General features: G+C 39.0%; 1 protein-coding gene across 3 annotated transcripts in view; it reads right to left on the bottom strand.

The window, feature by feature from the left end:
* The window catches only part of rock1 (Rho-associated, coiled-coil containing protein kinase 1), a 205,184-nt gene that overhangs the window by 162,560 nt on the left and 26,895 nt on the right, over positions 1-15,729 (bottom strand). Inside the window, exon 2 of one of the 3 annotated variants that reach the window (XM_072570409.1) lies at positions 7,076-7,292. The exons of 1 other annotated variant lie outside the window; for it this stretch is intronic. In XM_072570409.1, coding sequence (XP_072426510.1) covers positions 7,076-7,111 — 36 coding nt within the window. In that variant the 5' untranslated portion in view covers positions 7,112-7,292. Of the gene's footprint in view, positions 1-6,581; positions 6,787-7,075; positions 7,293-15,729 lie in introns of those variants that run through there. One more of the 3 variants, XM_072570408.1, reaches the window with a different exon arrangement.

The following is a 15,729-nucleotide window of genomic DNA, read 5'->3' as shown; positions in this document are numbered from 1 at the left end:
ATGTAATACATAAGTACATTTGAATTTTTAGTTTAAGATCTGCAGTTTGATGAAAGTTGCCATTTTATTTACATCCATGGAAAAATAGCAGCCCCATTACAGATATTTTGATCAATCTGTTCCAACATGTGATGGTATATGTCTGGAGCAGATAGGATTTGAATCCAGACCTTCTGGCCCAGAGGTAGGGACACTATCACTAAACTACAAAAGTGTTTTTAGAGAAAGCCTATCCTATTTTTCCATGTTTTACTAGTCTAGAAAGAAACATCTGAACATTTTTATATTAAATTTCAACTTCAAGCACAGATATCACCAAAAAAGGTATATAATCATAGACAAGGATCAAAACATACTCTACATTAGTGAATGAAAAGCCTGAACTAGTTCCAAGCTTCATGCAATATAGTGCACGACAGATGAATGAAATATAGAAGTTATAAAGCTATGTAGGGAAATGGAAAAAGAAAAATATAAACTTGTAACAGCCATGATCTTATTCAATGGCCAAACTCAGCCTGAGGGACTGAATGGCCTGCTCATGTTCCTGTGACTGTAGGCTAATAATTTTAAAATACTGTAGCAACTTCAAATAGTAACATAAATAAAGGATTGATCGTAAATTAACAGTAACATTCTCAAGAAGGGTCACTGGACCCAAAATATTAACTGTTTTCTCTCCACAGATACTGCCAGACCTGAGTTATGGGGAACATAGAAGCAGAAGTAGGCTGTTCAGCTCCTCAAGTCTGTTCTGCTATTCAATGAGATCTGGCTGATCCATGGCCTAACTCGATATACCTGCCTTTGCCCCACATCTCTTAATATTTTTGCTAAACAAAAATTTATCTCAGATTTAAAATTAATATATGACCCGGCATCCACTGCCATTGAGGAAGCATGCTCCAGACATCTACTCTCCTTCGTGTGTAGAAGTACCTCCTAACAGCTCTCTTGAACTGTCTGGGCCCAATTCTCAAACTATGCCCCCTAATTCTCGAATACCCAACCAGTGGAAAAGTGTATCTTTACCTACTGTGTTTGCCTCTCAAGAAATTTCTGTTTCAGTTTGTTACAGCAATACTGTATTTATTAATTTGCTATATCTGCACAAACTTTCTGATCATTGTACAGTCACTGTACAAGCACAAACACTTCAAAGTGACTAACTTTATATGACTGAATAATGCATTTAAATTGCGGGAACCAATGAACAATTGAAATGAAAAATATATGTTATTCAAACAGAGGGTACTTAAATCCAACCTTAAGAATTGATTGCATTAAAAGAAGTTCCTTTTGTGAACATTGAATTTGGTTTCATTACATTATTAGTTGGTTCCAATACATTTACAGATTAAACAATAATATTTGCTTCTTTTTAATGTTTGAGATAAAATCCAAATTAAGAACTTACCTCAAAATCATAACACTCAAATAACCACACAGTTGTATGCATATTTTCATTTAAAGGACAGAAGTGAGGTATTGGAGGTAGGTGAAATAGGATGATTCTTGATTACAAAGGAAGCAAAAGATTACTGAGGATATGCAGGAATACAGAGTTGAAGTTAAAATCATATCGCACATGAAATGGTAGAGCAGGCTCAAAGGGTTGAGTGGCCTACTCTTGGCCTTAGTTCATACCATCAGCTTAATTTACTTTAGGCAAGTTTTAAACTGACTGCTGTTTCTGCCAAATTCAAACCACATAGAGAAAATAAATTAACTACCATTGAAACATAAGCACTGTCACAGTCCCTGTTTCATTTATAGACAGTGGTAAAGGGTTGATGAAGACAAAGCAGTGGACATGACGTGTTTGGGCATTTGACAATTTTTGCATGGTAGACTGGTTATCAAGGTTAGATCACATGGGATACAGGGAGAACTAATTATTTGGATAATGAGCTGCCAAAGGAAGTGGGGGAGACTGGTACAATTAAAAGGCATCTGGATAGGTACATGAATAGGAAGGCTTTAGAGGGATATGGGCCAAATGCTGGCAAATGGGACTAGATTAATTTTGGATATCTGGTCAACATGGACAAGTTGGACTGAAGGGTCTGTTTCCGTGTTGTACATCTCTATGACTCTATCCTGACTTGGAGTGCATTGCAATGATCCTGCAACACTGAAAGAAAAGTCCTGGAATTCTCATATCAATAGCATTGTGGGTCAACCTACAGCACACGGACTGTAAATGGTTCAAAAAGGCAACTCACCACCACCTCCTTAAGGGCAAGAGGGGACAATCAATAAATGCTGGCCAGCCAGAGATACCCTTGTTCTATGTTCATTCCACACACGCACCATCCGCTGCATGAAAAAGATTGCCCTTTAGGTCCCTTTTAAATCTTTCCTCTCTCACCTTAAACATATGACCTCCTAGTTTTGGACTCCCCTACCTTGGGGAAAAGACCTTGGTTATTCACCTATCCATGCCCCCATGATTTTATAAATTTTCATAAGGTCACTCCTTAGCTGCCGATGCTCCAGGGAAAATAGCCCCAGCCTATTGTTCTATGCATGAAGAGAAAGAGTGTCCTTTTCCAGGACACGTTCATTCACATTTGAAAGTCATGGAATCTGATGCTACCAGCCTTTCGCATAGTCCTGCCACATCTCATTAACACTTGTGTGATGATTCTGCTTTCCCCTTCTGATAATTACTTTATATCGATATCAGGGAAAACTCTACTTTCTAATAGTTCTACTAAAATCTTTGTTGGTTTGAATATCACTATGCACTGTTTCTGTGTGGAGAGAGCAGCCTCAGCCTTCACATAACGTCACTTACTGTTTTCACAATCAATCTTTTCTTCCTTCAGATTTGGCTCTCCTTCAGCCAGCTATGCTCTTTTATCTTTCTTTTCCTTGTCCTTCTCCTTTTCCATAACTACTATAAACCTAATTATATTACACTCACTATTAATCAGATGCTTTCTCACTGAAACATACTGTACTTGTAATAATGTTGGCAGGTCACTGACCTCTGACATTGTCACAGGAATATGAATGTAACTGAATTCTACTGATACCGCTACGTGAAAATGAAAGCTTTTTCCATCAACATTGTTAATGATAAAACCTTGCAGACTATTACATTGAAGTCAGGTGCACAAAATTTTGACACAAATACTTCAAAATGAGATATACAATCAAAAACTAATTGCCATGGAATTAACTCCATTAATCTTGATGGTTGATGACATCCTGATCTGGAGCTACTGTACAATTTTTGGCTAGGTGGCATTTTTGGGAAGCTTCATAAAGAATTTTCCATCATGGCTAATGGCCAGGTTTCTCAGAGTCATAGAGTCAAACAGCATAGAAACAGACTGTTTGGTCCAATAGACCATGCTGAACATAATCCCTAAATTAATCCTACCTGCCTGCATTTGGCCCATATTCCTCCAAACCTTTCCTATTCATGTACTTATCTAAGTGCCTTTAAACATTATAACTATGCCCCCATCCACCACTACCTCTGGAAATGCATTCCACATGTGAACCATCCTCTGAGTAAAACATTTGCCCCCATGTCTTTTTAAAATCTCTCTCACCTTACCTTAAAAATATGCCCCCTAGTCTTGAAATCCCCCACCCTAGGGAAAAGACACCTACCATTAACCCTATCAATAATCCTCATGATTTTATAATGACAAAACACTTTTTCACTCAATGAATAGTTAGGATATGGAATGCACTGTCCGGAAGTGAGGTGAAGAAAGTTCAGTTGAAGTACTGAATAGGGTATTGTACAATTAGTTGGATAAATTAATATGCAAAGTTGTAGGAGGGAAAACGGGATTGGCACTATGTAATACCCAATTGGAGAGACATTTCAAGCACCATTAGTTGAATGGTCTCCTTCTGCATTATAAGACCTCTGCAATTGTGTGCCTGTGTTGAATTAAATTTCATGGTTGTCAGCTGCCTTCTATTCTTTGCATGCAAGGATACCTATCCATAGTGATGCCATCACTATCATTCCTAATTAGATTAGAGTAGGTTTCCTTCAGTGTGGAAACAGGCCCTTCAGGCCAACAAGTCTACACCGACCCTCTGAAGAGTAACCCACCCAAACCCAGTTCCCTCTAACTAATGCACCTAAAACTATGGGCAATTTAGCATGGCCAATTTACCTGACCTGCACATCTTTGGACTGTGGGAGGAAACTGGAGCATCCGGAGGAAACCCATGCAGACACGGGGAGAATGTGCAAACTCCACACAGACGGTCACTCGAGGCTGGAATTGAACCCAGGTCCCTGGCTTTGTGAGGCAGCAGTGCTAACCAGTGAGCCACCGTGCCACCATTCTGTATGAAATATTTCAAACACTATTTACAGAAATTAATGGACACTCCTGAGAAATTTAAACCTTGGCCCTCAATCCTGGATTTGGCAAGGAGACTAACGAATGAAACTTTACACCCTTTTCCACACTTTACAATTCTACACTTGCTAATGTATTTATTGATTGAGTTATTATCAATGGTTATGCTTTTTTTGACATTTAAACAGGAGTTTTAAATTGGAGAATGTTGGTATTTCCTAACTGACGTAGGAAGAGGAGCAGGTCACCAGTTCCTCAATCCTGTTCTGCCATTCAATTAGGTCATGGTGTATCTATATTTTAACTGATTTATTCACTTTGGCTCCATAGCACTTAATATTCTGGACTCTCAAAAATTCATCAATTTTAGTTGACTTTTTCAATTGACTGACGTGCAATATATTTTCCTCATGGGAAGATGTACTGCTTGAAATCTGCCCTTCACTCTCTTGTTCTGGACTCATCATAGGAAGTAGTTTATCTGCCTTTGTCAAATACTTTAATCATCTTAGACACTTGGGGTTATATCAACACTTAATCGTCTATACTCCAGGGAATACAAGCCAAGTCACACAATCTGTCCTCATAATTAACATTTTTAGCTTAATTCATTCATTTATTTAACTTAATTAATTTCAACCCTTTTTAAGATTCTGATCAATTGGTACGAACCTCCACCAAAGCTAATACATTGTCCCTGAGATGCGGTACACAGAACTGAACATATACTCCAGATGCTGTCTCGCATATTTTCCAATGCTTTGCATTTTGACCCTCTTGAGACGAGATCAATAGGATATTAACCTCTTCAATTTTTTTTGTACTTGTTCATTAGATTTTTCTCAATTTCAGTACTTGGACTGAACCCCTCTGCATCTCCATAGACTAACATTCTCCTACTGGAAATTATATTTATCTTTCTTATATCCAAAGTGGATGACTTCACGTTTAACCACATTGAATTGCATATATAATTTTTGTCTACACACTTTTGTCAGTGTCCCGTTGCAACATTTTGCTTTCACATTAATTATTTAATGCATCGCCTTTTGCCAGAAGAAAGCAATGCACAAAACTATTCCTCCGGCAAGTCATTTATAAATATTTATAAAATGGTAGCACCTGCGCATATTTCTGGAGCTTGTACCTTGTCACATCTTGCCATCCCTTGTACATACTCATCCTTACTATGTCTCCTGCCTCCTACTAAGTTCTCTACCTGCGTTACGTCATTTTGCCATAAACACTAATTACAGTGAGCTTTAAATAACTAACTTCTTGAAGGACTGCATCAGTGATTCATAAAATCTTATAAGTTTGAGACTGTGAAAGAGGAACAGAAGGCAACATTTAACTACAGGACCATTACACACAATTTTAAATGCATGACTCAATTTAGCAAAGATAAAAAAACACTAAAATATCCAAAACGCTCCACAACTGATTAAAACATCTGCACATGACTCTACAAAGTTCAATAAGTTTAAAGTTTGGTTAAAAAAGACATTATTTACCAAAGTATCATATAACCATGCAGCACAGGAGACTTCAGCTCATTGGAGTGCGTCAACATTTTCTACTCTTTCCCCAAGGTCCTGAAAAAGTCTTCCTTTTCAAGTATAAGTCTAATTCAGTTTTGATAATTATTAATAAATCTGGTTCTATTCTCTTTGACACAGTGAATTACAGAATAAAGAAGCCTGCAACAAAGCCTCTTCCTGCAATCCTCATCATCACAAATGCTCGACTTCAGTCGATGCGATCAACTTGTGAGATTTGAAGAAATGCCCAAGTATTTCGGTAAAAGCAATCTGCATTTAAGAACTAACCAAGCTGTTACAGTACAGAGACAGTACTGGCATCTAACCAGGCAATATTTCACACATCTCTTGTTCACACAACAGTAAGGAGAAAACAAACCTGGCCAATTATTGGTTTACCAGTTGACTCTCAATCATCAGCCATGTGATGGAAAGTGTTCATATGTGCTATGAAGAGGCACATGTTAATCAATAAACTGCTCATCTTTACTGATTTGGGTTATGGCAGAATTATGGCTAATGAGCCTCTGGCATCAGGTCAGCATTTGAATACATGTGACACCAAGAAGCTCGATTAAATCTAAAGTCAATGGAGATCAAGTATAAATAGAATGGGTGGAAACCAGGATTGTAGCTGGCCTGGTCACTGCCCTGTACTGGATGGTTTCACATGCAGTATTTTAATCCTTCACCTTCCTACCTTAGTGAGTATTGATGCCGAATGCCAAACCATGGTAATATTATCACACATGATGAAGTCATCCTCATTCCATGTGTGTTTATATCATGTGACATGTCATGGTAGTGTGTGGCTTTGATGGCCTCTGGTGCCCACCATCCTAGTTCAAACTCTCCAGTGGTTTGATTCAAGTCTACCTCAAAGGGAGGTGATTGAGTTTGCATTGATGGTAATATAATGAGTGGTCTTAGAATGAAAAGGAAAGTCTAGGTCAGACGTATTCCAGCTCCATTGCATTTTGTTTTCCATACTGTCTGAGTTTCTCTCCTCATCCATGCCTTTGTTACCTTTCAACTTAACCATTCTTCTGGCCACTCCAATTTTTAAACATCTCGAATTTGAGTTCAGCTAATGAATGCTCTTCTATCTGCATCCGAAATCATACCAAGTATCATTCAGCTGTCATCCCGGTGCTTTCTGACCTGTATTGGCTCCAGTTCAGAAAAGTACTCAACTTCAAAATCTGCAGTTTTCTTTAAAGATTCCTCCATGAGCTAGTCCATCTCCATCCACGAAGCTTCCTCCAGCTTTACAACCGTCTCAGGTTTGTGTGTTCCTCCAATTCTGGTCCCTTTCACATTTCCCAATTTTAATCAATCCACTGTTGGCAGCCTCCTGATATTGCTGTCAAATTTTGTTTGACAATAGTCCTGTGAATTTCTTTGGAGCATTCTACAATGTTAAAGATGGCATACAAATACAATTTAGTGTTGCGGTAAAGATATCTTTTACTAATATCTTACATATAACATTAGACAGCTGGTCTCCCAACATTATCAGAGACAACCCTTGTCTCCAAGATTGCACACACCTTGACTTTGTACGAGAGGTGAGCATGCATTCAAACTATAAGTTTGCTGAGGACAAACAGAATTTTTTTTTCCATAATAGAAAGAAGAGTATTAGATTGTGGTGATGACTAATTCCAGATTTCTATCGTCATGTTCTTCATCCTAATCATCTAAGACAGAGGATGACTTTAGAATTCACGATAGAATTGTGGGTCCTCAGATGACAAAACAATTCAGTGCTGAATCAGTACACCCTGCCATATGTGGGGCAAGTGCTGTCTGAGGATGATGGTAGGGAGGTCCAGATTTCTGCACTCTCCTTACACTGATCATGCTTGGTCTCCAACTGAGCTTGTTAGAGATGGTTTACATCCTCTTTCAAGTTTCTTAGCCAGCTTTGACAATCTTGGAAAAAAGATAACCATAATTCAGTAGGGATATTGAAATTTTCAGGGAAGTTTTGATGACTTTCTTGAAGCATTCCTGAAAACGTCTCGCTATATGGCACTTGGTAAAGAGGGATTGGTTCGGAAATCTTCCATCGAGAATGATGGAGATGTGTCCCACCCCATGCAGCTGACTGGCAGTAACCAGCGTCATGACAGTGGGGTTGTTGGCCTAACATGGAACACTGACACTGGAACCAATGGATTTTCTGGATTTTGCAGAGGTTTTGCTGGTGATATTGCTTTAGGGATTTGTGATGTCTGCTGTACATTGTCTATTTTTAGATTAGATTCCCTTCAGTGTGGAAACAGGCCATTTAGCCCAACAAGTCCAAATACCCCTCCGAAAAGTAACTCACCTAGACACATTTCCCTCGATTAATATACTTAACACTATGGGCAATTTAGCCTGGCGAATTCACCTAACCTGCACATCTCTGGATTGTGGGAGGAAACCAGAGCACTTGGAGGAAACCCACACAAACACGGGGAGAATGTACAAACTCCACACAGTCAGTCGCCTGAGAATGGAATCAAACCGGAGTCTCTGGCACTGTGAGGCAGCAGAGCTAATCACTGAGCCACCATGCCAAATGTTTTCTCACACATACAAAAGAGCAGATAGCACAAATGCATTGTAGACCATGAGCTTGGTGCTGGCTTTGAAGCCTTTCTCAAACACACTGCTCGTCAGAAGGCCAAAGTCTACACTAGCTCAAAGGAGGCAAATTTAGATTTCAATATTATTGTTTGTCCTGCTGAAAGGAGACTCCCAAAGCATGAAAATTGATCCATGTTGTCTAGTGGTTTGCTGTGGACCTTGATAGTTGTGGGTCCGTATTGCAGAACAGAAGCTGTTGATTACCTTTGTCTTATGAATGTTTAGTCTGAGGCTGTTCTTTTATTCTCCTCTATGAATACATCAATGATTGTTTGGAGCTCAGCCTCAATATCTACATATATGGAGGCTGTCTACATATCATATCTTAATGACAGATCATTCTTTGTTCTGTACAGGAGGTAAAGGAGGTTGAATAGTTTCCTGCCTGTCCTGTAGACAAACATCACATCAGCAGGAGGCTACATAAACACAGGGTAAGGAAGCTGGAGAAGAGAATTCTTCTGATAAAACAGTCTCATTTGACCCCAGTTTGCACAGGCCACCATTGATTGCAATGTCAAACAGCAACAAAACTGACCCTGAATAGGTTGGTCTGCAACGAAGTCTCATTCCTGGTGTTAAGCAATGGCATGTAAGAACACACTCGAAGAGCTCAAAGAGAACCACTGCCCTCTCTAAGAAAAAAAGCCATCCGCAGAAACTCTTTGTTTTGTCTGAAGTGTGCTTATCTCAGGTTGCCTTCTTCAGTGTAACCATTTTTCAATGATTATATTCCTGGTTCTGATTAGAAATAATTGTGTTTTCTACATACTTTGGTTAGATCACTCTGATTACTGTGCATAGCTCTGGTCTCTTGATTTTTAAAAGGATTTAAAATCACCAAAAAAAATTCAAGGTTGATAATAGATTTAACTAATTGTATTAATTGTTAAAGACTAAATAGGCTATGGCACTTTTCTCTACAAAACAGAAGTTTAAATGTAATGTAATAGGGGCCTTTAAAAATAATAAAGGGGTTTGAGAGGGTAGAGTAGGCTTCCACTTATGGGGAAAACCATGATCACTGATATTAGATAACCATCATTAATCAAGCAAAAAAATTCAGGAGAAACCTTTTTCCCCAAAATTTCTCAAAAATGGAGCTCACATAGAGCAACTGAAGTGCATTTCAAGGGAAGCAAAATAAATCACTTTCTCTTCCTTTGTCCCTTGTAACTAAGGATATTTTCCTTCCATTCCAGTGTTGTGGAGCAAAAGTGGATCAAATGTCCAATGCTGGATCCACAAACCCTGCCCCAGGTGCATGATATTTGAAGAGAGAGATGGGTGGGATGCTCTAGTTCTTACACACTCCTTCTACTGTTTGGCCCAAGTGGAGGCAAAGCGCAATCAGAGATGTTTAAGGCTATTGGCATCTTCATAGATGATCTTCTTCAGTTTGCATAGTATTGCATTTTTCAGGGAGGTTTTGAGGACAGTTTTAAAGTATTTTTACAATGCTGTTGGTAACTGTTTCTTGTGATGGAGCTTGGAAGGTCTCTACCGCCCATAGTACTTTGTTTTTATTGGATGAAACTCCTTTGTTTGGAAGTTGTGTGTCAGGCATGTGAACAACGTGTCCTACACAATAGCCAACTGACAGTGCCTCAATGCTGAGCATGTTGAAATTGGAGAACCTATCTTGTCGTTGGCTTCACAGGATTTTTCAGAGCAATTGATCAAGTGTATAATTACCAAGATTTGTGATGTTTGTTATACATGGTCAATGGTTCCAATTAATACAGAAGAATCATGGATGTAAATGCGAAGGGATTGGACAAGGGTATAAAAAATTGAGTTAAAGTAAAAAGAGATGAGTTCTTTGGGGAGGGGCAGGGTCAGGCAGAAACAATGGGTCTGCTGAGCAGTCCTGTTTGTGGATTTTAGGAAAGAGGCAGAAGCAGGTTGTGCAGGGTTGGGGTCTTTGAGCTTGGAGACAGTTGGGGATAGGCAGTAGGGGGCGTGGTGTGGAAATCTCTCAATGAAATTAGATTACTGACCACTGTGGACACAATGGCTTGATGTTCCATGGTGGGATCATGGTCCGGGGGAGACAGGAGGAGGTATCAGAGATCTTGTGCTCAGCCTCTGCAATACAGAGGTCAGTATGTCAGACAATAACAGCACTATCCTTGCTGGCATGCTTGATTATAAAGGCAGAGTTGAATTTGAGAGAATAGAGTGCTAATAATGGTTAATCTAATCACTTTTGATTGTTGTAAATACTCAACTGGATCACTTTAGGGATGGAAATCTACCACCCTTTCCTCCAGGCACACAAGGCAATTAGGAATGGGCAATAGTTACTGGCCCACAGAGTTTTGCTCATATCCTATGAAAAATGTTTCTTAAAAAAATAAGTCCTGCTTCTGACAAAATGCCTGGACTATGACTTAATCATGATGAACACCCTATTTCATCAAACTGACAAATACAAGACCTTCGGACATTCACAGTTGCTTCACTAGGTAAGTGGCAAAGTAAGGGGCCACAAAGATATTCACATCATCCACGTCGTGACAGAAGTCAATGACTGTCTGCTTCAGCCTGGTCAAGAAATGGCAACAGAGGTACTGCAGGAGAAAATTCAGGGACTCTGCAAGAGCCTACCTATTCAATCAATACTTAAGAAAATGTCCATTTGTTGCAAATAGGAATTAATTCTTCCCATGTTTGCCATTTCTTACCAGTAAATACTTTAATCAACATCCCCAACTCACCTTAGCTAATTCAGTCCATATACCTAAGTAGTTTTCTTCATTCAGATTTAATAGATGCAAACTTATGAAAATCATTCTGAAATTCAATATGAATTATATCCTACAATGACCATCCATCCCCACACACTTTCATTACAAACTTATGCATAAACCATAATTAACTAATTCATTGTACAATACAAGAGCTAGGATCCAGATCTAAAATAATCTGACTTCTACTTGGATTCTTAAAATAATTATCGAGAAAATTATCTAGACCATGTTCCATCAATTTGACCTCCATGTTATAGCAAATTTTGTCTCATAATCCAAATGAAAACTAAAATGAAAATCCAAACTTACAGAATCAAAGAACTGTCATGGCATATAAGGAAGCCATTCAGCCATCGAGTCAGCAGTGGCTCTTGAAATGAGTATCGAAATTACTGCCAAACTTGTTAACCCTTGCAAACTATTTCTATCCAAGTAATCATCTGACAGTCTCTTGAATATCTCTATTGAACCTCCATCCACCACACTTCTAGGAAATGCATTCCATATCCTAACTACTCACTGCGCAAATGGTTTGCACTCCTCATATTTATTTCTGTTGCAAATCACTTCAAATCTCTGTCCTCTTATTCTTCACAATCACGAATAGTTTCTCCCCATTAATTCTATCAAGCCTGCGAGTTTTAAAACCTCCAACAGATGTCTTTTCACCTCCTGCTCTCCAAGGAAAACAGTCCTAATTTCTTCAATCTAACTTCATAACTGAATTTATAATCCCCAGAACCATTCCTGTAAATTGCTTCAGCACTCTCTCCAATGTATCCACATCCATTGCTATAATGCAGCAGCCAGATCTGTACTGAAAACTCCAGCTGAGATCAAACAAATGTTTTTTACTACTTCAACATTTCCTCCTTGCTCTTGTATTCGACGCTTCTATTGATAAAGCCAAGGATAGTGTATGCTTTATTAATTGCTCTTTGAATCTGCCCTGCTAGTAATTAGTGATTTAGTGATTTGTGCATATACACACCTAAGTCCCTCTACTTCTGCACCCCTTTTAAAACAGTAGCCCCAATGTTATATTGTCAAGCTGGAAATAAAGTGTTTAAGAAGCATTTGGGATACTTGCCTTTACTTGCCGAGGCATAGAGCATAAGAGTAGGGTGGTCATGATGGAAGCGTATGAAAGGTTGGCTTGGTCACAGCTATATTGCTGCGTGCATCTCTGGAATCCACATAATAGGAAGGATGTGATTGAGGGCCCATAGGAGATTTATCAGGATATTGCCTGGACTGGAGAGTTTTAGTCATGTAGAGAAACACCCTGTCTACAAGAGTGGTAAAGGTAGCAACCTTCATAATACTTAAGTGGTATTCAGATGTACACTTGAAATGCCAAGACATTGGAAAATGGGATTGGAATAGTTGAGTGATTGCTTTTGACAGATACAAATTCAAGAAACCAAAGGGCTTTTTTCTATGCTGTGGACCTCTGAGTTAAGCAAGCAGATATTTACAACATTGCTGATAAAGCCAATCTTATAACTTGACTTGTTTGTTATCCCAATGCATATACTAACCAATGAAGACAAATCTGCCTGTATTGCTCATATACAAAGATTTTCACTATAATTAGGTCCATGGACAATAAATAAATAAATCAAATAAATCAGTAGTGAAGCACTCATCACATCGAGGAAAAGACAGGTGTTAGACTATTCTATTTGAAAGAGATTTTGAGTACATATACATGGTGTGTATGTGTGTTGCTGCATATTTTATTAGTGGCTGGATGCTAGACACATTTCATAGAGAACTGAAGCAATTTGTGGGGATCACTGAAAATGCATTCCACAAAAATTCATCAGTTTGAGTGAACATTTCGGTATAATAGTTTTTGGAGCAAACATGGGCACAGATCTACGTTGTGTTGACTTGTTTGCATTCAAAGCACTGGCAGGTAGCCCGATAAGTACCAAATGTCGCCGAGATCCAATTTTATTGTGCAGTGTACTTTAGATCCAGATGGATATCAATTAGACAGTCTCTTTTGTTTAAAAAAAATGTATATAATTCAAAGTTGGAGTAAGTCCATGCAGCATTATACAGTGGGGTCAACAAGAGGGACAAGTTGCATAGCAATCATATTGTTGAAACACAACCATAGCTACTGTAGTGCAAAACCAGGCATTACTGACATGAAGTTTGAACATTATAGTATTGTTTACATTCACACACAAAAAACATCATGGGGTGAAATAAATGTGCAAAAATTGAAATTGCTTATGTGCTTCAACCATTCTTCAATATGCCACGTATGATACTGCACATTTTCAATTAAGATACAAGATGCAATCATCATGATTTTTCGCTGTTGAAATTGATCAACAAGGAACTTGTATAAGGAAGAAAAAACTAAGTTATTTTTCCAAATGGCGGAAATTACATATCATGTTATAGAGTCATAGCGATGTACAACATGGAAACAGACCCTTTCGTCCAACCCGTCCATGCCGACCAGATATCTCAAATCAATCTAGTCCCACCTACCAGCACCTGGCCCATATCCCCCCAAACCCATCCTATTCATATACCCATCCAAATGCCTCTTAAATGTTGCAATTGTACCAGCCTCCACCACCTCGGGCAGCTCATTCCATACACGTACTACACTCTGCGTGAAAAAGTTACCCCTTGGGTCTCTTTTATATCTTTCCCCTCTCACCCTAACCCTATGCCCTCTAGTTCTGGACTCCCCCACCCCAGGGAAAATACTTTGTTTATTTATCCTATCCATGCCCCTCATAATTTTATAAATCTCTATAAGGTCACCCCTCAGCCTCCGACGCTCCAGGGAAAACAGCCCCAGCCTATTCAGCCTCTCCCTGTAGCTCAGATCCTCCAACCCTGGCAACATCCTTGTAAATCTTTTCTGAACCCTTTCAAGTTTCACAACATCTTTCCAATAGGAAGGAGACCACAATTGCACGCAGTATTCCAACAGCGGCCTAACTAGTGTCCTGTACTGCATCCCACTGTAATAATAGAAATTTGTGAAATCAGCCTTGTAGGTTTAATTCAGTAATGAAAGCCCTCAGGCCTGTGTCAATTGTCATTATGAAACAGAAGGCACTTTTTTTAAAATAGAAAGTTATTTTTTCAAATAGTTAAAGCCATTTAAATGCATTGACACTCCTCTTTATGGCTTGTTTTGACTACTCCTTTTGACAGTTCAAATGAGCTTGATCATTCCAATGGGTTTAAGCATTTTTGCACACATTTATGTCTACATTTTACAATCCTAAAGGGCAGATTACCTCTCCTAAAGGGCAATTGACTTTCCCAAGGTGTTCTGGGACCATACCCAAAAGTGTAGCTTACCCATCAAAAGGCTTTTATATCAATGCAAGCAACATTGCAATGTTCTGAAGAAGGATAACCAGATCCAAAACATTAACTCTGCTTTCTTTCCACAGTTGCTGCCAGACCTGCTGAGTTTCTACAGAAATGTCTATTTTTGTTGCAAAGGTCAGATTTGCTCCTATTAGATTCAATCTGCATACAGGTTGTGTTTTCTTACTCCTAGCTGACAAGAATGAGACAGAGCTGGTGGTAGCTGTGGTTTCACCCAATGTGAGAGGGGCTCAAATATGCAATTTTGAATCTGCTTCCCCGAAGTACAAATGTGCAATTTTGAAATTACTCACGTCACCCCTCATGCATCCTTACAAAAGTGTTAGGTGTGTTTGGTGAGGGGGGACTAATTATTTTTGGATTTTTGCTCTCTAACATCAATTCTGCAATAATGGAAAGGCTGTCTATCAGTGTGAAATCTCAAACCTAAGTCTCGTAACACTAAACCCTTTTAAAATCCTGGCCATCATCTTTTATGCGTTTTTTTCTTGCTAAACAAATGACAAAACATCAAGCATATGGCACAATGATGTGAATCACATCACAATGCATCACTCATTTGCAAAAAGCCCTTTTTAGACATTATTTGGTATATCACTCATTTTTGCTTGGATGAGGTCAACTTAATTTCTCCCCGATCTTTTTACTTTATTATCTTTGTTTTCTATTTCAAGGTAGGATGCTCTGCATCTGAGAAATCAGAACCTCTAACTGATAGTGGACAAAACATGAAATCTGCCACTACGTGAGATCAACAGCAAATCTGGTGGACTGTTAACTGTCCTCTGGGCAATTAGGGATAGCCACAAATGCTGCCTTAGATTAGAGTGGTGCTGGAAAAGCACAGCAGGTCAGGCAGCATCCGAGGAGCTGCCTGACCTGCTGTGCTTTTCCAGCACCGCTCTAATCTAGACTCTGGTTTCCAGCATCCGCAGTCCTTGTTTTTAACCTACATAAATGCTGCCTTAGCTGCAATGCCAACATCCTATGAATAAATAAGATGCAAAGACACAGTAACTTGCAGGTTAAAGCAGCTGTTAGAAAAAGAGTTCGAGAATTTGATTCCTTCACTGTCACTGTGTC

This window comes from Chiloscyllium punctatum, chromosome 5 (assembly GCF_047496795.1).
Source record: "Chiloscyllium punctatum isolate Juve2018m chromosome 5, sChiPun1.3, whole genome shotgun sequence".
NCBI classification, from domain to species: Eukaryota; Metazoa; Chordata; class Chondrichthyes; order Orectolobiformes; family Hemiscylliidae; genus Chiloscyllium; species Chiloscyllium punctatum.
The sequence above is the reverse complement of the archived record's forward strand: the minus strand, read 5'-3'. Positions and strand labels throughout refer to the sequence as shown.